Source organism: Harpia harpyja, chromosome 10 (assembly GCF_026419915.1).
Source record: "Harpia harpyja isolate bHarHar1 chromosome 10, bHarHar1 primary haplotype, whole genome shotgun sequence".
In the NCBI taxonomy this organism is placed as follows: domain Eukaryota; kingdom Metazoa; phylum Chordata; class Aves; order Accipitriformes; family Accipitridae; genus Harpia; species Harpia harpyja.
In genome coordinates, this window is record NC_068949.1 from 19,827,963 (window position 1) to 19,848,980 (window position 21,018).

The following is a 21,018-nucleotide window of genomic DNA, read 5'->3' on the forward strand; positions in this document are numbered from 1 at the left end:
TTGTTTTAAAACAAATGTAAACTTTTGCTTAATTGTCAGGCTTAGAAACTCCTCAATAAGTCATTATTTATAAACTGATCCTTGATTTTTTTTTTTCTCAAGTCTACTGAAAATACTGTGTGACTTGCACTCAAACTTGAAAACAGCTTTCTGTCTTGATCTCAAGTAAATGGCAAAGCAGATACGTTGTTCATTTGTATTCTTTGAAGATTAGGAGTTCTGATTTTATGTGTAGTGGGTCAAAAAAAACCCCTTCCATCTCCACTTTTCTGTCTAACAATAGGAGTAGCTGAATAATTACTTCTAAAAATACATCAGTAGATACTTGGAGATGGAGGGATCTTCTGTATGTCTCTCTTTGCCCTAAAAACAAATAAATGAAACCCCACCTTTGGTCCCTCTGATTGGAACACGGAAAATGACCTGCTAGTCTGGTGACAACTCGGAGAAGCCTGGAGGACTGGCAGTAGGTAGAAGGCTGCAGTTAACTGCTGAAGTGCGCTGTTCATACCAAGGGATCGGCCGAGCTCGACGGTGAAGGCAGCATCTCTTCAGCGATGGGAACAGAGCAGAACCTGAGCAGAAGTGTAAGTGAAGGGGGAGAGGACAAAGAAGTCGTCAAATGGAGAAGCTAAGCAAAGTTCTACTTCCTGAGATGGTTGCAGGAGGGTTAGGTGTTTGCTGTGCAATGCGTTTCTGTGACGGCTGCATGGATGGCAAGATGCAGCTAAGAACATTCAGGAAAGAGAAGCACGTGTCCAGGGGCCGCAGCCATTTGCTGTGGAGCTGGGCAGGGCTGAGTAGGGTGTGCGGCAGCTGTTGCTGGTGGTTGAAGTTAAGCTGGAGTGCTTTTGCAAGCCTGTATAATATTGCTCTACAATGTATATAGCCTACATAATTTTGACAGAAGAGTAGATACAGACTTGATGGGATTATAATTTTTGCAGATGAGGTTTACACTAATTAGCAATCTGTGACTGCTTCACCCATATCCTCTGACAAATTATTCTCTCCCCATAGCATTTCCATTTAATGGGAAGAGTACTTACGGTGGAAGAAGTATGCAGGCAAAAATTGTTAAAATTAATTAGTAAACCAATAAGCAGAGAGCAATTTTTTTCTTTTTATGAAGTGCCTTTTCAAAAAGAAGTAATAAAGTATTTTCTTAGTATGTTTATCAGAAAACTACTTTACATGTCTCTTATCTGTAGAGAGATAAGAAAACAGAAGCATGTGCTATATAGGTTTCCTGTCATGAATATGGGAAGCTGGGAATAAATCTAGAACTGTGCTGCTTTGGTCCACAGCTTGAAGAAATTTAGTATGGAGGGCAGTTCCTTTTTCTGCTTTATCTACGCTTAAAAAAAAAAAAAAGGAAAGCAAATTAATGCTTTATTTTATAAACTAACTACAAGGAGAATAAAATTTGGTTCCTTCAGCACAAATACTCCTTGATGTCTGACCACTTGTCACTGTTTCAGTATAAGCTGAAGGAACCACTGCAACAGGTAATTTCTCAATTTTGTATCGCTGTACTTGCAAACAGGAATGTCTTTAGAAACCCATAGCAAGCAGGATAAAGTTTTTCATAGTATCTGCATATTTGCCTAAATTCTGTGGATTAACTGATTAAAGTTGTATCTTCAAAACGGTTAGCTAAAACTCTGTATTGAGACCTAGAAAAGACTGTCAGTAATTAAATATGTGGAAAAAACGTAAGAAAATAATTGGCTTGTGTTTTTTATATTGTCTAAGAACAGAAAAACTAAAAGGGATCAAATTAGAAAATGTGTTAATATTTTAATGCACAAATACTTGGCAGGTTATTTGGATGTGATTACAGTATTGATATAAATGCATAGCAAACTTATCTTGAGGAATAAATACCAAAATCTCACAGGACAATCTGAAAGACTGAAATAAAACAAACCAGTCCTACTACTCTTATATGTCAGCGCTTGTGAAAATGAATTAAGTTTTCCTGTAACTGATAAAATGAAAATTTTAAAACATTCCTTCTAATGAAATTAGATCATATCATCATCTTCCACTAGAGAGCAGCGTTTTGTTTCAGGAAGAGATGTGTTTGGGTAGCAATTCTTTATTTTTCTATTAATTTTTTTTTTTTTAATATCAGGGCTGAAATACAACTATGAGAAGGAAGGTTACCTGTTAAAATCGTATACATGAGGAAGGAAATTAAGGGAATTCTTTTTCTTAAGAAGGAGAAAACAGAGTCCAGACATGCTTTTTCAGGAATTAGTAAAGACTTGCTTATCTTTTGCCCCATCTGGCTTAAAAAAACCCAACCAACCAACCAAAGTAGCACTTAAGTAGAAGGCTGTAGACATTTCCAAAGGAACATGGTGAGTTGCTCCCGGCAAGTGGGAGAACAGCGTATTTGTACTGTGAAAGGGGATGTGTCTTTTGTCGTAGCATTTTCCATGCAGCAGTGATTGTTACAATCTGCGTTCATTCTCTATAGTGAGTACTTAAATATAGCTCCAAGAGCTTCTCTGAAGCGTGAAGTTCTGGCAGCTCACTGGGTAGCATCACGCATTCTTCAGCTGCTGCAGAACCCCAAAGCAAGGCTGTATTGAAAACTCTTGAAGGTGATGCTGAGACATGCAAGAGACCAATGTTTAAGACTGAAAATAATATGAAACAGGCGGTCTTCTCTGTGTACAGACAGCTGAAAACAGCAAGATTTATGAAAGATGATTTTCACTTTAATGTCCAAAAGCTACAGGGATGCCTGTAGTGGTGTTAGTTCCTATCATATGTGTAACTCAATACACAGTGGTCTTTTGAGCAAGAACTTGGTATTGACTGGCTGTGCGTAGGGATTCTGTTGGCCATGAGCTTCTTTGAATACAGTATTGTCTTAACCACCACAGTTTCATCTAGTTATATGTAAAGCCAGTGTGTGCATCAGATGGTAAAAGGTGTTTCTTAAAGCTACGAGTCTGTCTTGTAAGTCCAAGCCTGCAAGATCAGGAATAATTGCATGTTCCTTTTGGAAGCAATGATGGTAGGTGTGAGTGATGTTGCACAGGAATATGGTGGTTTCTGCAGGTGTGGAGGATAGAGGGAAGAAAGCTGAAAAGACAGGTGTCCTGGTTTCAGCTGGGATAGAGTTAACTGTCTTCCTAGTAGCTGGTACAGTGCTGTGTTTTGAGTTCAGTATGTGAAGAATGTTGATAACACTGATGTTTTCAGTTGTTGCTCAGTAGTGTTTAGACTAATGTCAAGGATTTTTCAGCTTCTCATGCCCAGCCAGTGAGAAAGCTGGAGGGGCACAAGAAGTTGGCACAGGACACAGCCAGGGCACCTGACCCAAACTGGCCAACGGTGTATTCCATACCATGTGGCGTCCCATCCAGTATAGGAACGGGGAAGTGGGGGCAGGGATTCGCCGCTCGGGGGACTGGCGGGGTGTCGGTCGGCGGGTGGTGAGCAATTGCACTGCGCATCATTTGTACATTCCAATCCTTTCATTATTGCTGTTGTCATTTTATTAGTGTTATCATTATCATTATTAGTTTCTTCTTTTCTGTTCTATTAAACCGTTCTTATCTCAACCCACGGGTTTTGCTTCTTTTCCTGATTTTCTCCCCCATCCCACTGGGTGGGGGGGAGTGAGTGAGCGGCTGCGTGGTGTTTAGTTGCTGGCTGGGGTTAAACCACGACAACAGGGAATGCGAAGATAAGCAAGGGGATATGGAAGCAGAGTAGAGTGGAATTTCATATCTGTCGGGGGGGGGGGGCAGCTGGGTAAAGTGACACACAGATAGTCATAATCTCTACGAGGAGTCCCACTGAAGTGATGGAAATAGCTGGAAAAGGGATGTGTATTCCTGAGAACTAAGATTTTGTCATTTGTAGTGGAGATTACTGTCACTGGCTGTGACAACTGATAGTTAAATCACCATTCGTTCATTAGATGACTATTAATAATGAGTAATAACTCTGAATTATTTCCTTCAGTTATTATATCTGTTTATAATACTCTTTCAACCAACTGTACACAATTACAGCTCCTTAGCTACAGTGATACGCTACAGCTAAGTGCAAAAACTGCTGTGTGTGTTGGGTTCTGGTACAGTCCATGTAGAAGATCATATTTATAATTGGGGGGCAAACAGGAATCTGTCTTTTAGTGTTGATAGCTGCAGTTAGATCAGGAGCATTCCTGTAAAATCCTTATTTGAAGAGATTTTAATAATATAGAAGTCCTGCTACTGGGCCAAGATATAGAAATTGCATCAATTAAATTCCTAGTTTTGTGTCTCCTACTAGAAGAGAGGCTACAACATTGATGAAGATCAGATGGATAATTCACTAAAGTTTGGAAAGGAAAGCTATTCTATATGGATTTTTGTTGTTGTTAAAACAAGAAGAGTATTTGCAATGGATGTCTGCCATCATAGTGCGATGATCTTGTTGATTTTAAAGTCAGATAGTGCTGAGGACTTTTAGTCCATGGATAAAGGAGGATATGCAGGTGCCTCTGTGACTGTGGCTTTCATGGTCCATGGAAAGCTGGGGCACCCCACAGGATTTCCTACCAAGTTCTTTACTCATGGCCATGATGGCCATGTTTTGTCAGTTAGAGACATTGTTGACCAGAAATGAAGCTGTAATGACAGCAGCAGGCATTTTACTCTCCTTTTTGTGAAAGTTGGTGTTGGTTGGCTAATCTTACAATATGTATGGCAATTTTATCTGCATGCACCCCTTTGAAATGTTAATCATGCAGATTTTTAAAAGCAAAATAAAGAAAATTAATTGCCAAGGAATGCAAAAGCAATAGTGAGACTGTGCCGGAGTCTCACTTTAGGAGTCCCAGAAAATACCAGAATTAGGTGTGAGACAAAAATTATTTGACTTGATTTATTCTGCAGGGTTTTGTTGGTTTCTGAGAAGAATTGGTTAGCAGTGTGGTGTGATTCATCCCTTTTTGTAATCCTGTGATACTATTTTCTCTTCTGTTACTTCATACAGGAGTTGCTTCTTGAAGTCCCCTTTTCTACAGAATGAAATCCTTCAGCCTGAGCAATATACAGTTACAGATAGGGGATTCTTTGTCTCGGGCTGATTCATAGCATCCCTGTTGTAAACTGCTGATTGCCTTCTGAGTGACAAGAACGGCCTTGGCCGTATCATGGTGCAGGCTTGAAGCACCAGCAGCGATACTGTGTGACTCGTTGCCGAAGGGCACAGTGGGTAGGTGTATTGGTTTTGTGTGGCAAGGTTTTGGTAGCGGGGGGGGTTACAGGGGTGGCTTCTGTAAGAAGCTGCTGGAAGCTTCCCCTGTGTTCGAGAGAGCCCATACCAGCCGGCTCTAAGATGGACCCGCCGCCAGCCAAGGCCCAGCCAATCAGTGATAGTGGTAACGCCTCTGTGATAACATTTTTAAGAAGGAAAAAAAGTTGGGACGGCGGTATTCGGCAGCCGGAGAGAGGAGTGAGAACATGTAAGAGAAACAACCCTGCGGACACCAAGGTCAGTGAAGAAGGAGGGGGAGGAGATGCTCCAGGCGCCGGAGCAGAGATTCCCCTGCAGCCCCTGGGGAAGACCATGGTGAGGCAGGCTGTCCCCCTGTAGCCCAGGGAGGTCCACGGTGGAGCAGATATCCACCTGCAGCCCGTGGAGGACCCCACGCCGGAGCAGGTGGGTTCCCGAAGGAGGCTGTGACCCCGTGGGAACCCCGCGCTGGAGCAGGCTCCTGGCAGGACCTGCGGATCTGTGGAGAGAGGAGCCCACGGAGCAGGTTTTCTGGCAGGACTTGTGACCCCGTGGGGGGCCCACGCTGGAGCAGTCTGTGCCTGAAGGACTGCACACCGTGGAAAGGACGCATGCTGGAGCAGTTTGTGAAGAACTGCAGCCCGTGGGAAGGACCCACGTTGGAGAAGTTCGTGGAGGACTGTCTCCCGTGGGTGGGACCCCACGCTGGAGCAGGGGAAGAGTGTGATGAGTCCTCCCCCTGAGGAGGATGAAGCGGCAGAAAATAACGTGTGATGAACTGACCGTAAACCCCATCCCCGTCCCCCTGTGCCGCTGGGGGGTTGGTAGAGAATCCGGGAGTGAAGTTGTGCCCGGGAAGAAGGGAGGGGTGGAGGGAAGGTGTTCTGAGATTTGGTTTTATTTCTCATTACCCTACTCCGGTTGATTTGTAATAAATCAAGTTAATTTTCCCCAAACTGAGTCTGTTTTGCCCGTGACGGTAATTGGTGAGTGATCTCTCCTATCCTTATCTCCACCCACAATCTCTTTGTTATATTTTCTCTCCCCTGTCCAGCTGAGAAGGAGGGGGAGTGATAGAAGGGCTCTGGTGGGCACCTGGCGTCCAGCCAGGGTTAACCCATCACAGTAGGGGGTCTCTCTCATGCACACACTGGAAGGAAGGACACACCTCACTCCCCACTCTACCCTGCCCCCTGCACTTTTCCAATGCAGTGATGCTAAAATGTTTGCTGTATGTGTAGGTACCTTGACAAGCCCGCGCAACAGCTCATTCCCTTTCCCATATGCCATTATTCCAGATTTTCAGCTCGCGCAGATATTTTCCAGTTACATCAGAGGCTTCCTCTAAACTTCCATTTTTAAGAAGATACTTAGTTCTTCTGACTTATGCCACTGCCACTGTGCATTTTCTAGTTCCCCTTTACATCTCTTTCTTTCTCCTTCTCCTTGTTTCTCACACGGATTCCTCCCTTCCGGGCCCATAGTGACTGTCACTGCTGGTGACATTGCTTCCCCGCAGCAGTGCTATGTCAACCATACTGTGCCACCGGCTGGCTTCAACTCAGCCATGCAAGGTTACTGTGAACCTTTGCCTGGAGGAAAATTAAACCACTCAAGGAAAAAACATCTCCTCAGCACATCTGGATGTGGAAATTTACTGCCATCGAAATTACAATTATGGTCAAATAACTTCTGAAAAAAATGACCTTATTATATAAGAGAATGTATTCATACTGTAAACTGAAATGAAGGGCATCCTGCTTCATGTGGCTCTGTCAGCACTGAGAACTGTTTTCAGCTGTTTAATTCTCCACTTACTTTTCTCTTTAGCCTGTTTCTGGTCCTTCCCACTTACCTGACGCCAATGTTGTTTCCCTTGCTTGTGTTTGTATGTATTCTGTTGAGAATAAAAATAAGGAGAAGCGATGATCAGCACAGCAGCTTGGTAAGTGGTTGGCACATGTAGAATCAGTTAACTGTTGCTGCCGCACTCTTGTATGACCTGGGGAAATCTTTAGGCTCTCTGTAGTTTAGATTCAGTCTATTGAAGACTATTAAATGATAATAGTCTCTCCTTAGCAACATGGTTGTGAGAGGAGATGATAGAATCATCAAGGTGGTAAAGGGAATGTGCTTGTGAAAACTTACATGCTATACAGAAGACTTAGTAAATGGCATGTACTTGTCTTCCTAGGTTTTTATTGCAAGGATGTGTGGATTAAATAATGTGATTAGCATCTGCTGTGTATAGTTCTTTTTATTCTTTCATCTTCCAAAGAAAGCGGAAAAAGGCTAAAGGTTGCTGCTCTTGAAGTCAGCTGCAAGACAGACACTGACTTCAGCAGGAAAAGGAGAGGGCAAAGCAGTGAAGCTCTTTGCTGCCATTAATATTCTTGGAGGGGGATGGTGGCAGCTCTGAAAATGAGTTAAGGGAAAAAAAATTCTAACAGTACAAATAGGCCATGGTAAAAAGGATAATATTTGGCTTGCCTTGTTGATGAAGTACATTTATCCCTCATGGAATATCCCTAACAGATTTGGAGACTTTTTATTTCAGTTATTCTTTTGCACAGTATTTTTATTACCAAATTGGGGCTTAATCCCAAGTCCCCTGGAAACCAATTAGAGAACTCTAACTCAGCAGAACTAGATGAGCTTTGATATATGTGTTATATTAAATATTTCTATCCATCAAACTCCCACCAGTTAATGCATCTTCATAAGTTTCAAACAGTTGCACAATGCTTCTCTAAACATCATTGCTGCAGACTTGATCCAGAAAGAATCATTTTAACCTAAATCCTTTTTAAGGCTTCCATGCTGCTCAGGACTTTGTCTCAGATGTTTCTGCTTATTCTGGGCCATGCTGTGTATGTTCTTTTCCATTTAGTGTCGACGTGGGGTTTTTCTGTTTGTTTTGGGAGTTGGTTTTTTGTTTGTTCGATTCTGACAAATCTTGGCATTTATAATAATTTAAGTTCCAAATTACTTTTATGGCATTTTTCTTTAAAAAATACTAGTCAACTTGAACTGTTGAATGTTTAATTTTTACATTTGTGTTATGAGGGGAAAAAATACAGATGTGTTAAAGATTTGTAGCTGAGTTTAAACTGGATGACCAAATCTTGTGGAAGCTGGTAATGCAGCTGCTACTGTGCCAAGCTGAGACATTATTTCATTCTGGAAGTCTCCAGTGGCTTTCCCATTCCTGCTAAAGCATGTAGACTGCCGCAGAGACTGTATTCCTTTTGCCTTCTGAATTAGAGTGTAACTTAGGAGTTGCTTCATTTCATGTTAGTTACTATTTTCAGAACTGATTTTATTTAAGTCCAGTATTTTTGTCATGTTAAACACTTCTCACTCTTTAGCTGCATGTTGGCCCATAGTCCGCTTTGCCTGAGCAAATGACTATAGGAAGTTGTACAAGGGTTTCTCTTTGACTTTATTCTCACTGTAATCCCAGTCTTGTGTTTACCTCCTACAAAAATAATTTCCCCCTCCTGCCCAAGGAATATCCTGCAATGTTAAAAGTAAAAATTTCTTCTCAAATCGGAAGCATATGGAATTTATGCAGTATTTATGTAAACAGAAACCAATGTGTCACCGTCAAATAGCAGTTAAAGTCTTAGCTACAGGTATGACACACAGGATCTGCTTAAAGACCAGCATATTTTTCAACCTCCTGACTGTCTACATTTGTCTGGATTTCACAAAGACTTGTAAGACTGTGCACAATCAATGAAAGTACACTAGAAATGCTTCTCTTGTATCATAAAATAGATTAATTCAGAATGCTAGTGCATTTCATTATGAAGCAATAATAATCTTCTCCATCTGGATGCTCCCCACAATCCTGCTCATCTGCTTCCAGGCATGATAAGCTTTTGGAGTCCAACCAAATCTAAGTATTGGTCTGTTCTCATATGCAGATCTGCTGGGTGCTAGTTTTTTCAGGAGCTAGGCTGCCACTTCTGTTTCCCCCTTAGCTTCAGCATTGAAAAACAGATGAGCTCTGGGATTAGCTTTTCAGGCGTGTGTGAAAAGACAGGTGTTGCACAGTATCTAGAGAAACACAGAACCAGTTGCATGCATACCTGTCTCCATTTCCTCAGGGAGCTCTTTGGGCTTGGACTACAGATATCTGGACTGCCCTGGAGCTTTCAAGGATAACTGGCTTCTATTTAGGATCAGGACCCTCTTTCTTCAGGTCCAGCGGTCCTGCAATTAAAGCACTGCCCCATGCTCACCATCTGTAAAAGTGTGCAGTTTTGTGTGTCTCGGGGAGTGTTTCCTGTGGCCCTGCAAGCATTCTGCCCCCCAGTCTTTCTAAAGCTCTGCTTTGTCATTTCTGCCTGCTGGCATGATGAGATGGTTTTTTGCTCTTTCTGTACCCATCAGGCTCATGTCTGACAGGAATGATATTCTGTCAAAACAACTTCCCTTTCTGTCTGGCTGCGTTTTTTTTTTAACATGCTACATTTTCTAATGGTAGAATAAAATGTGTATGTTTTGGTAGATAATGAGCAAGGCATCTGAACCAAAGCCCTTTAAAATCAATGGGAGGGTCACTGTTATCTGCAAGGAGCCTTGGATTAAGCCCTAGGTGCTTTCATTGACTTGGAGACCCTCAAAAACTTAGCTTGTGACTGAGATGTATTCAACTCTTAAACCCTTGCATGGCAGTGAGCAGGGAAACTACTTGTTATTAAAAGTACATACGTAATTCTTAGCAGATCTGAGGCTTGAAGTATGAAAAGTAACACAAGAAAATACCTCTCCTTCTTCAAGAGCCTTCAGATTCAAATCCAATTTGAAAATGCTCATTGCTGACAGAAAAACAATGAAGATGGTGAAACTGTGCTGAGGTTTACTCTGGAGTCCTTACTATTACATTTGTCTACCTTCTTCAACTGCAGGTTGGGTTTTCTTCTTCCAAATTCCCAGCTTGTGCATGGCTTGTTTATAGAAATTACCCAGAGATGCTTAGGGCACCCGTTTGCTTTTATGTCCCCATTAGTGCTAAAAGAGGTAAAAGCAAATGATTGGTATAAATAGCCTCTCTTGGCTTGACTTGAAAACTGACCTAGAAACTAAACCAATAACAAACTGCAAGCAACAGCTTTTAAAGAGGCTGTTTAACATCTGCTTGCCTATAGAAGTTAACCACATCACAAGTCAGCCCAGTCTCCCAAAGAAAATTAAATCGCCCCCCAGTTCTGTTGTAAACAGACGGGTATTTGGGTTGTGCTTGCAGGGTGCCTTCCTACGAAAGTACAGCCCTGGAGGATCACCACTAATGTGCCTCTGCAGTATTGCTGGTTTTCTTTTGCTGCCTGTTTTTGGAAGCAGTTGTCTGAGAAACAAAATTGTGTGTATTCACAGCTCCAGGAGGAGCCAATTTACGGACCCTTTTCTTCTCACCCCAACAAAAACACACACACACACCCCCTTCCTGCCAGGTATTCTGCCCTAGAGGAAGGCCTTTTCTTCCTCTTTTAACAGGCAAATGTTTAGTTCCTTAAGTAAAACAACTATTTTTTTATTTGCTTTTTCAACAGCCCTGGGAAATTTAAAACCTTCAGCAGACAGGGTGTTTTCTTTCTATTGAAGCTAACTGAAATAACTGTCTGATCTTCTTCATTTTAATTGGAATTACCAGTTCAGCCCCTGCCCAGAGTGGGAATGGGCTGAAATAATTACTATCTGAAAACTGCCTAGTGCAGTGCAAGATGAAATGACTGATAGTTTGTAAGGCTACAGAAAAAAAAGCAATGTAATCCTCTGGTCTGCTTTCCTTCATACTGTATGTCATAGGAGCTCACTTAAGAAAGAGCTAAACCATTTCCTGGAGTTCACGGTTACACATTTTTAGGAAGATAAATGATCCTTGTGCTTCTGTGAGAGTCCGACAGCAGCTCCCTCAGTCTGCAGCTTCAACAGGAGCACTGAGGACCTCAGGATTTACGGGCATAGCCCATTCCTGGAGACAACACTGCCAGGTGAAATACTTTGCCTGGGCAGTGCACAAACTGCTCACATTATGTTTGGGTTTTTTTTCCTTTTTATGGATAAATGAGATCTTTTGATCTGCTGGCCTATTAGACCAGCACCTTCCTATCCTGAAAATGCTAATTAATTGTCTATCAGTTACATCAATCTGAAAAAATAAGTTTCTGTTGAGAACTGCTTAGCGGCTAGTGTTTCATATAACACCTACTACAAAATCTCTGTGGTGTTTACTTTGTATCTAGATAGCTCTAATCTTAACTTGATGATCACTTGTTTTTTCATATACCTGCCTTGGTGATTGTATAATCTTCCTTCCCAGGATCCACACAGTGTTGTCAGTTTCCATTAACTTACTGTAAATATCTCAATATTTTTCTCTAAACCTTTTGTTGCTTGAATTGTATGATTCAGTGAGAAGCTTAGCTTTCATTCAAAACCGTTTCTATCATACATGGCTGCCAATGAAGCTTGAAGACCTGTATCCTAAAGGCTCCAAAACCACAAAGCAAGTAAAATGTCTCCCATGTATTTAAAAATAATAGAAAAAACTCCTAACCCTAATGAAAATCCTCTACTTTTGACCATTAGAATTTCTGACTGGTTCAGATCAATGATATTGAGGAGGGGATTTACCAGTAAAACTACAGCAGCGGAGCTGCTGCTGTGACTCGGGCAGCAGTAAGCAGGTAGGTGCAGAGAAGGAGGAAGTATTTGAGAAGGAGCGACAGGTATTTTTTACACAGAAGACTATTGCGCTGTTAAAAGTCCTATTAAAGTGAGTATAAGAAATCTGTTTTAAAGCCCAGATGTTTCTAAAGGGTGCCTTATCAGAAAATACCAAGCTAAAATAATACAACAGTGTCACTCAGTACGTGGATGACGAATGGAGAATATAAATCTCATCACCTAACGGCTTTTGGAAGCAAGGATTTTGCGGGATGGAACAGTCACTGGGTGCAGTCCCTGCCATTGCAGGTGCAATGTTTTATACTATCTTATTGAAATCCATCTTGAAAGCAGGTAGGCTTTTCTTTTGTCTTTCTCTACTTTCTTTTTCTCTTCTTCCTCTTTCCTCTGCTCTCCTCTTTCCCTTTCCCGCCTGATTGTCATGGTGCTCAGAGTCGTCTTGGTTTCAGTCTAAAGTTCTCTGATCTGTATGGAAGATAGACTTTTACAGTGAGAACTACGTGCTGGATTACATGAATTTGAATCTCTTCTTAGTTTCTAATGTGAATGTATGACACAACATTGTATTTCAGGAAATGTGCTGAGTTTGCATACACAAGCATGATGATTAGTGCACAATAAAAAAGGTGTACTGGCAATTATGGGAACAAAACTTTCTTGTATTGAAGGTTAAATCCTGCTCTTGCTGCTCTTGATTCTGATCTTAATATTTTCAAAAGATTGCATGTTTGCTTTTTTTATATATACTGTAGTTAATATTGTGGAATTTTCTGGGATTTCATATACTGCACAGAGTTATACGGACTTATAACAAAAACAGTCTTCAGCTGCAGGACTGTGGCTTGCTGAAACCTAATCCTTCTGCTGAGGATGATCCTGTCCTCCCAATAGAAAATTCTGCAATACAAGGACTTAAAAGTACTTCGCTGCCCCCATCTTAAATCTACAGGGGGGGGGGGGGGTAGGGGGGCATTCAGAGGCAGATATACCAAGCAGATACCCAACTTGATTTTTCAAATTCCAATTTCTGCTTTTGAAAATCATTCCCAAGGTCCAATACCTTCTTAAGCCTTGCATGTTTTATCTGTATTTCAAAGACTTCATTTCTGCATGGCAACGATAGTGCTTCTCTTTTTCTTTCTGAAAAGAAGATAAAAAATTGAATAAAAATAAACCTCCATGTCCCCATCTTGCCCTCCCAAATATTTCTCAGACTTCATAGGCATAGGTATTGCTAGCCTAATGTGCTTTCTCAGAAACTCAGTTTTTTTCTAATGCCCAGAGCATATATCCTTAGTAGCCTAGTTTCCAAATCTCAAAAAAAAAGGATTTGGAAAGCTTTTCCAAAGCTTAGAAAAATCTGCTGATCTTCTTTTTCTGTTAATTTGTCAAGTTGTGGTTTGAATCCAATTTTACACAAGCACCCATGACATCCTGTGTCAGAGCTGCATATTTAATTACATTTTTTTAAATCATTCCTTTTATTTGGTTTAAACAAACAGAAAACCTGCCTTCCTTTTGGTATTCTGATAAATACCCAGTTGATTCTTGCACAGTCTGTGCAAGTCATAGACTTTAATTCATTTCAGGGATCTGTCTTTGATTAACCTAGATTTTAGTTCTGAAAATTTATTCCACAGATATATTCTTTTTCTGAATACTTGGCAGGGGAACCAAAGGGTTTTGCCCATTTTTTATTTTATATTTTGGAGGGAGGAAGGAATTAATTGAAAATTGGTCTTGCTGCTTGTTTTGGCAGTAGGGTTGTAGATTCTGGGGTACTGTGACTATCTGAATTTTGGTCATTTCATAAACTTCTGGCATAATAAATTTGCATACGTTTCATAGTTCGAGTCTTCAGAGATGACCTATATGCCGAAGCCTTATGAAGACTTTCCCTACACTTGCTCGGGAAGGTCTATACTGAGTCAAGCAATTGAGGTAACAGCAAAGTCCCTCTCTTACACAGGCAATTGCCTGTCAGCTGGACCCATGAAAGAGAGAAATTTATCTGTGCAATGAGAAATTTATCTAAATTTGTCTGAGAGCAAAGAAGACTTGCTATTTGCAAGAAAAATGGAGTGTAAGAGACTCAGATATGACAAAAAGATAGAAACTGCATTGCCAGAAAGAAAGAAACCTGATATGACAGGGATTTACCTGCTGCCTGGCACTATCTGAACAATGGCAATGGGAGATGTGGATCTGCAAGCAAATGGCAAGGCAGGCATTGCAGGATGAGAAGATGGATATTTTATTTGGAAGAGAAGGCAAAGGACTAAGACACACATTTGGGAAAGGCAGGAGTAAATGGACTCCAGAGTAAACACTTGCCAAGGCACACCTCCCTCTAGACTTTGGAATGGGGCTCAAGATACCCGAGTTAGCCCTGCCTGAACGATGCTATTCCTGGGTTACTGCAACCTGTGGTGAAGAAAACATATCAGAGTGCTGAAGCAGGCAGAGGACGAAAACCAAGATCGTTCTTCATTATTTCAAGTAGTGGAGGACTGCTGCATAGATCTAAAGTACAGCTCTTACCATAATGCCCCCTAATGACATTTGGTGGTTTGTTTCCTTTTCTTCACAGAAAACTATATAAGCACACACACACAATAAAACAATATTGTTGAAGGACTGCTGAGATTAGAAAGTCTTAAAAACTAGGAAATACTTGAATAATTTGTGCAAGCTTTGTTCAGACTTCTTGTGCATTTGCCTTATGAAAGCTTTCCATTGCACGACTAGTTGCCCTACGTTCTGTTGGAGGCACAGAAGGGAACTGCTTTGGCACCAGCTGAGAGCTGTGTCTGCTTCAGCTGTGCACTAGGTGACACGAGGCCTGTTTCACTTCTTACTGGTAGTTTTTCACTCTGTTCTATTTCAACTTCGTTTTGCTGAGTTGAAGACAATAATTAATGCATACCGGTGTTAACCAGTATTTCTGGAATGTACAGTCACTTTACTGGCTAAACTTTGCCCAACTTATTGGAGAGAAATAGGCAGATTTTCTGATAAATCTAAATAGTCTAGAAAGAACAAAGTTTGCAGGAATTTACAACATTAGTCATTAGCCAACAAAGCTCATCTCTGTGCATTTCGTCTAGTAAAGAAAGTTGCTAAGAAAACCAGGGAAGCAAAATTAGAAGAAACAAATCTACAAGAACGTAAGTAAGTAACAATGGATCAAATGTGAAAACACTTGTTTCAAAATCATGCCATACTTTCAAGTATTGTTTTAAATAATGACTTTTAAGGTTGGGAAAAATCCCTAAGTCCCTTTATTCTGTATCTGCTTCCACTAATAGCAGTAGAATGCACACCATGATTATGCACGTCGCCCAAGGCTGTTTTCACATATGAGAGACATCATCATCATCTGTTCAACTACATAATGTTGATTTGAAACCCGGTTCAGCACCTGAATTAGGGAACAATTGCTTCCCCTTGTTCCTCACGGAGTCCAGCTCTCTGAGCACTAAATAAAGCATACAAGTGTTCGGACAGGAGACTTTCAGATAATTTCAGTTGCTACTAGATGTAACAGGGTTAACACAAATAGCGGTAGTGCTTTTTCTGTGTCATTACAGCCACCATTATTTTTGCAGGATATCAGAAACATGCCTACGAGTCTTTCACGTAAAATGTGAAGTTAAGATTATAACTGCTTGTGGTCATTGGGCAGCCTGTTCCCCTAGCCGTTTGCAAATTAAGGTACCATTCAGTACAAGCAGACTGTTAACCTTCAGACAGAAAACTTGTTATTCTCCTTTTTATTTGCTAAACAATTACATCCTGTAGTTGCTGCCGAGTACAGACAGGCCGGTACTCTGTCGGTAAATTACCTGGTCTCTGCTTATTCACGAAACGCCGAAGAAACTACATTTGGGGGGAAGATGAGCCAGCATCTCGTGGATCTTTGGTTTGAAAACCTTTTTTTTTTTTTTGTAAATTCTAACGGACAAAGCCCCCAACGGCCTGGTACTATTTTGATGTTTTGCTTTTGCCGGTTTAGGACGAAAGAAATCTTGACGTTTGACGCTGCCGCCCGGCGCAGACCGCGGCCCCCGCCGCCGTACCGCCAGCACCATCAACAGGCGGCCGCTCCCGCCCTCCAGGAGAGGGCACCGGCCCGGCCCACCCCGCTCCGCTCCGCCACGGCCCGACCCGGCCCGCTGGGCTCCCGGCCGCCAGGGCGGGGGAGGCCGGCAGCCCCCGGCCCCGGCCGCCGGGGAGGAGCGCCGCGCCGCCGCAGCGCAGCCTTTGTCTCGCCGCCGAGACACCCGGGGCCGCTCACCCCCCTCCCGCCCCGGCGAAGCCCCGCTTCCGCGGAGGGAGGAGCGGCGGAAGCCTCCCGCAGGCCGCCCCTCACCGCGGGAAGCGGGGGTGGGGGTGCGGGCGCGGGCCCTTCCCCGCCGGCCCGGCCCGGCCCGGCTCGCCCCGCCCGGGCGCCGGCGCCCCGCCTCCGCGCCCCACACGGGCCGGCGGGGAGCCCCTGACTGACGGCCGGGAGGCGGGCGGCGGCCGGGGCCGGGGAGAGGCTGCCGTTGCGGCGCGTCGGCGGGAGGCGAGGCTGGGCGCGGAGCGGGCGGGCAATGCGCTGCCGCAGCTCCGTCTCGGCGCAGGCGGCAGCCTTGTGCAACCAATATGGCTGCGTGCGCCCGCGAATGAAAGGAGGCGCTTGGAGCTGAAGCCGTCTCCCCCCATCCCCCTCCTCGCCCCGCGGCCGTGTGGCCTGTAGCGAGCGGAGGAGAGAAGTTGTCTGGGCTGCCCCGCAGGGGGGTGGGGGGTGCGCGGCAGGCGGCGGCCGCCCTTCTCGCAGCTCCTGCTCCCGGCTGTCTCCCGCCCGGCGGCAGGGGAGAGGAGGAGGAGGAGGAGAAGGAGAAGGAGAAGGAGAAGAAGTTGTTTCGCCGCCCGGGGGGGCGGAAAGGAGGCGAGAGGGGCGCCAGCTGGAGGAGGAAGAGGAGCAGCAGCCCCTGACGGCGGCTGGCCCCCCGTCCGCCTGAGGGGGAGCGCGGCGGCTCCCGGCGCGCAGGAAGAGGCGAAGCCGCCCTCGGCCCAGGTCCTGCCCGAGCTCCGCGCCCCTTCCCCGGGACGAAGTTTCGCCGGGGGCCGCTGCGGGGGCGCCGGCTGCCGGAGGAGGACGGCCGGCGGCGCCCCTCCTCGGCCCGCGCCTCCCCGGGGACGGCGGTGGTGGAGCGGCGGGGCCGGGGGACGGCGGCGGCGGTGCGCGGCCCCGGCGGGCGAAGTTTGGCCGGCGGCGGCCTGCCGCGGCCATGGAGCCGAAGCACAAGGAGCTGCTCGCCCAGTGCCGCCAGAGCCTGGCGCAGGCCATGACCGAGGTGGACAAGGTGGTGGAGCTGCTGGAGGCCGCCGGCGCCCTCGGCCCCCGCGACCTGCGCGACCTGGAGGCGGCGGGCGGCGGGAAGGCCGAACTGCTCATCGCCCTGCTGCTGGCCAAGGAGCGGGACCACTTCCAGGACCTGCGGGTGGCCCTGGAGAAGACGCAGCCCCACCTGCTCTCCATCCTCTACCTGAACGGCGTGGCGGGGGCGCCGGCGGCGGCCGAGACGGCCGGTGAGTGGGGCCGGGGGCCCGGCGGGGCCCGGGGAAGGTGCGCAGAAGGAGGAGGAGGAAGAGGAGGAGGAGGAGGAGGAGGGCAGCGGCTGCCCCCGCCCACCCCCGCTGGGGCAGGGGAGCCGCTGAGGCTGCCCGGGGCCCTCGGGTCCCCCCCTCCCGCAGGCGGGAAGGGAGCGGGGCGGCAGCGGGCGGGGGTCCTGCTTTTCCGGTGGGTGGGTGGAAAACTCTCGTGTTTCCACTCGGGCGCTCGATTCTTGTTCTGCGCTCCCGACCCTTTTCCTTTTTCTTCTGGCGGGCGCGCCGGTCGGTACCGCTCCCCGAGAGGTGCCGCGGATGCTGTACGGTTCCTGCGGGAGAAGCCACCCCAGCCTGGGTCTTGCTGCTGCTCCCGTCCCCTGAAGCCGGGTGCCGGCTGGAGGCTCGGGAAAACCGTACCCGAAGGGGTTTTCCTCCCCCGAGCTCCTCTGGGGCCGCCGGTGGTGTTAGACAGTCGGTTCTTGACCGGGCAAAACTGTGAAACTCCCCTCCACCCCCCCCTCGCCCGCAGCCAGTCTGCCGGCATAGGCTGGCTGGCAGGACTCCAGCAGATGTTTGAATAAATATTGTAGCTATTTTTCTCGGACGAACATACATTTGTTTGGGGCTGTGTTATTGTAGCTCTTCTTGGTGGTTAGAACAGGAAAACAATTGATTTCAGTGTAAACCTCCTCCTTAACTAAGTTGGGCTTTGTCCCACAGGTGTTCCCCTATTCTTCCCCCTCCAAAACAAGCCACACAGTCTACTTTTATGTGGACAATACCAGGCTTTAAAATAATTAAAGAAAAAGATTTGGTGATAATACACAAGGCCTTGCAAGTGCAGCTGTGTTTCTAGATGAGAAATACTTCAGCTGAAGTAGATAATAGTTCTGTATTACAGATAAAGAATAGGCAGTTTTCCAAGTGATGTGCAGCTATTCTCTTCCAGTGGTTTTCCAAGTTGACTGATTCAAAAAGGTGGGGTATCTTTTTGGTTTTGTTAACAGCTTTGGGTATTGCAGGGTGACTACCTGTTTACATAAGGAACTGGTTTGGGAGGGCTTCCTGGCTCTTATAAACTATACCATTTCTTTTAGAAAATAAAACCTTTTAAGAGCTGCTTCTGTCTGGAAAATAGTGCTTGCATGTGCAGTTGCACTGTGTCTTCTGCCCTTATTTGAATTATGCTGTTGATGCTAGGAGTTTGGTGTAAACAAGAAAATGCACGAGGGTCTTATGTTTTGTTTTATATCAGTGTATTATAGTGTATGGCCTTTTGTAATGAATATATTGCAGGACCTCACAGGATGGGGAAAAATGGACTAAACAATAGACCTCAGCACTTACAACATTATGTGGTTTGTCATCAATGGGAGATGAGGGCACTCGCTGCCTTTCAGAATGGGACCCATGATGTTTTTGTATGACTAGATTAATGCTCGGTCTTGTCTTGTTGAGAAGATGCATTAATGGTACTGGGCTACTAATGTTCCCCAGCCTTAAAACCAAAGGTGTAAAACATGAATGGTAGGAAAAAATGAAGTAGACATTGGATATAGTAATACCCTTTATTTTTAAAATACAAGTTGGAATTGCAAAATGTCTCACGGCACTGAGCTTTCAAGGGAGAAGTAGTTTGATTGGCAAAATGAACTATATCCTCCTTGACTGAATGCATTCATGAGGCTAATCTGAGTTAAATTAACATCTGTGTGGGGAAGGACGTTCCCCTGACATGATGGGTTTTAAAATTTTATCGCTTTCATTTATCAGTAGTAATAAAGAGCTAACTTTGAGACTTATGGTTTTGTTTCCCTTGCAGTAAACATGTTTACAAATTAGTACACAGGTGATTGCTAATAGTGAGCTTAAGAATAAACCATCATGCACATAGGAAGGTAAAGGACCTGAGCCTTCAAACACTCTTGTATATATTCCAACTTTACTCCCCTGAGGAGGTCTTATGGTGACGAGTTGTGAGGCTGCTTGTGTGCACACTGAATGCCTCTGAAAAATCCTGGTCTATGTGTGAGTTTGTCCTGGATGTGTTATGTAAAGAGTTAATGTCTGAGGGTAACTGCAGTGGAAGGGTTCTTGTTTGAACCTGTATTCAGATGTGATTGGGTTTTACTCTAGTATCTGACTGTAGCAAGTCTGACCAGCCATCTGCTCTTCTGCTGCCATTTAGGAGTTTTACTCCTTTTCACTGGGGATGTGGAAGGCAGATGAGTCAAGTCGCTTTTTGTTCTTTGGGTGTAGTAGCAAACTGTAAACACAGTAGCAAGGAGAACTGTTGGATTCTGTATTTAAAATACTCAAGTGAAACAGTCGTTAGCGTATATTACGTAAAATGCCTCTATTCTTAAGGCAAAAAATATATATCTTAAACATCCCGTTAATTGAACCCATCCAGCTGAATTAATTTTTAAAATTACAGTTAGTATATGAAAAAATAGCAGTTTACAGTGGTACACTTAATTTTAGTATCATTTGGAAGAGGAGGCTAATATAAAGTAAAACCCCTGAATGCTTGTTGGAGATGAAAATAATTTATAACCAATAACTTATTGTAGTAGTGTTTGCTAATTTCTTTTTCCTGTGTGCTGTTGTTGTGAGAGAAATGCGAAGGTAATCAGCAACTTAATTTTGTTCAGAGTTGCAAAATGCAGTATACAGTCTGCTCACTACACTAGCACGAGTGATTCTCCTTCCATTTTGATATACATGAAGTGTACCATTACTTTGTGGTTTACTTTGTGTTTTCTTCCTTCTCATTTTAAAAATCACCTCCTGTTGGACTTTAAAGGTAATATGTAAACTCGGATGGAAACTCAGGCTGTTATTTATACCAAGAGATCTTGTGGCTGGCTGGACAATGTAGAGCTGACACTTTTATAAGTATTTATCTACACAGCATGGAGGGAAGTAAACAGCTGGTCTGACTGCTAAAGGGAAAGAACTGGGGTCCTAGTAACTGCCGAAAGTCTTCCAGTATAGGTAACTATGTCTTTACGTTACAAGGAGCTTTCTTTTCTTCGTAGAGTTTCCCCCAGTTCAGTTCTCATTTAAATACATTTGTCTTCTATAGTAGCTTGTAATTGCTTGTTTTAAACCTAAACCTGTATAGTGGTTTGTGCATCACAGTTTTTCCAATAAAAGGTATATTTTTAAGCTTGTTTTGTTTCTAATTTGAGAACAGTATGCCTAACAGTAAACAGAGTGCAAAATCTAAAAGCAAACTGCCTTCTGTCACAGCAGAAGCTAAACAAGTGGGATTTGCTCTGTTTTACTTAGTCATGTTTAGAGACACTAGTCCTTCCTTGAGTAAGACCTTTGATTACTACGTTATGCTTTTGTGTGTTTCTGTGAGAATTTGGCTCTGTCCATGTGAAAGTGACTGTTTGGCTGATTTAAAATCTCCCAGTACTTTGCACAGGGGCTAATTCTTTAAGCAGTGTGCCAAGTGCTTTTATTTAT

At 44.2% G+C, this 21,018-nt stretch overlaps 1 protein-coding gene and 1 long non-coding RNA gene across 5 annotated transcripts in view; one reads left to right on the plus strand and one right to left on the minus strand.

Annotated features, from left to right (window-relative positions):
• Positions 1-11,795: 11,795 nt before the first annotated feature.
• On the minus strand, positions 11,796-15,886 carry LOC128147172 (uncharacterized). The gene is made up of 3 exons (XR_008236951.1): positions 15,789-15,886; positions 13,004-13,083; positions 11,796-12,408 (listed from the first exon to the last, which is right to left on the minus strand). It is a non-coding gene; the product is annotated as an uncharacterized LOC128147172 (long non-coding RNA).
• A 574-nt stretch (positions 15,887-16,460) lies between these two features.
• DLG5 (discs large MAGUK scaffold protein 5) overlaps positions 16,461-21,018 on the plus strand; it is a 114,172-nt gene continuing 109,614 nt past the window's right edge. For 2 of the 4 annotated variants that reach the window (XM_052799348.1, XM_052799349.1), the window contains exon 1: positions 16,461-17,520. In XM_052799348.1, the coding sequence (XP_052655308.1) occupies positions 17,220-17,520 (301 nt within the window). In that variant the 5' untranslated portion in view covers positions 16,461-17,219. The remainder of the gene's footprint in view (positions 17,521-21,018) is intronic. The other 2 variants (XM_052799350.1, XM_052799352.1) reach the window with 1 other exon arrangement.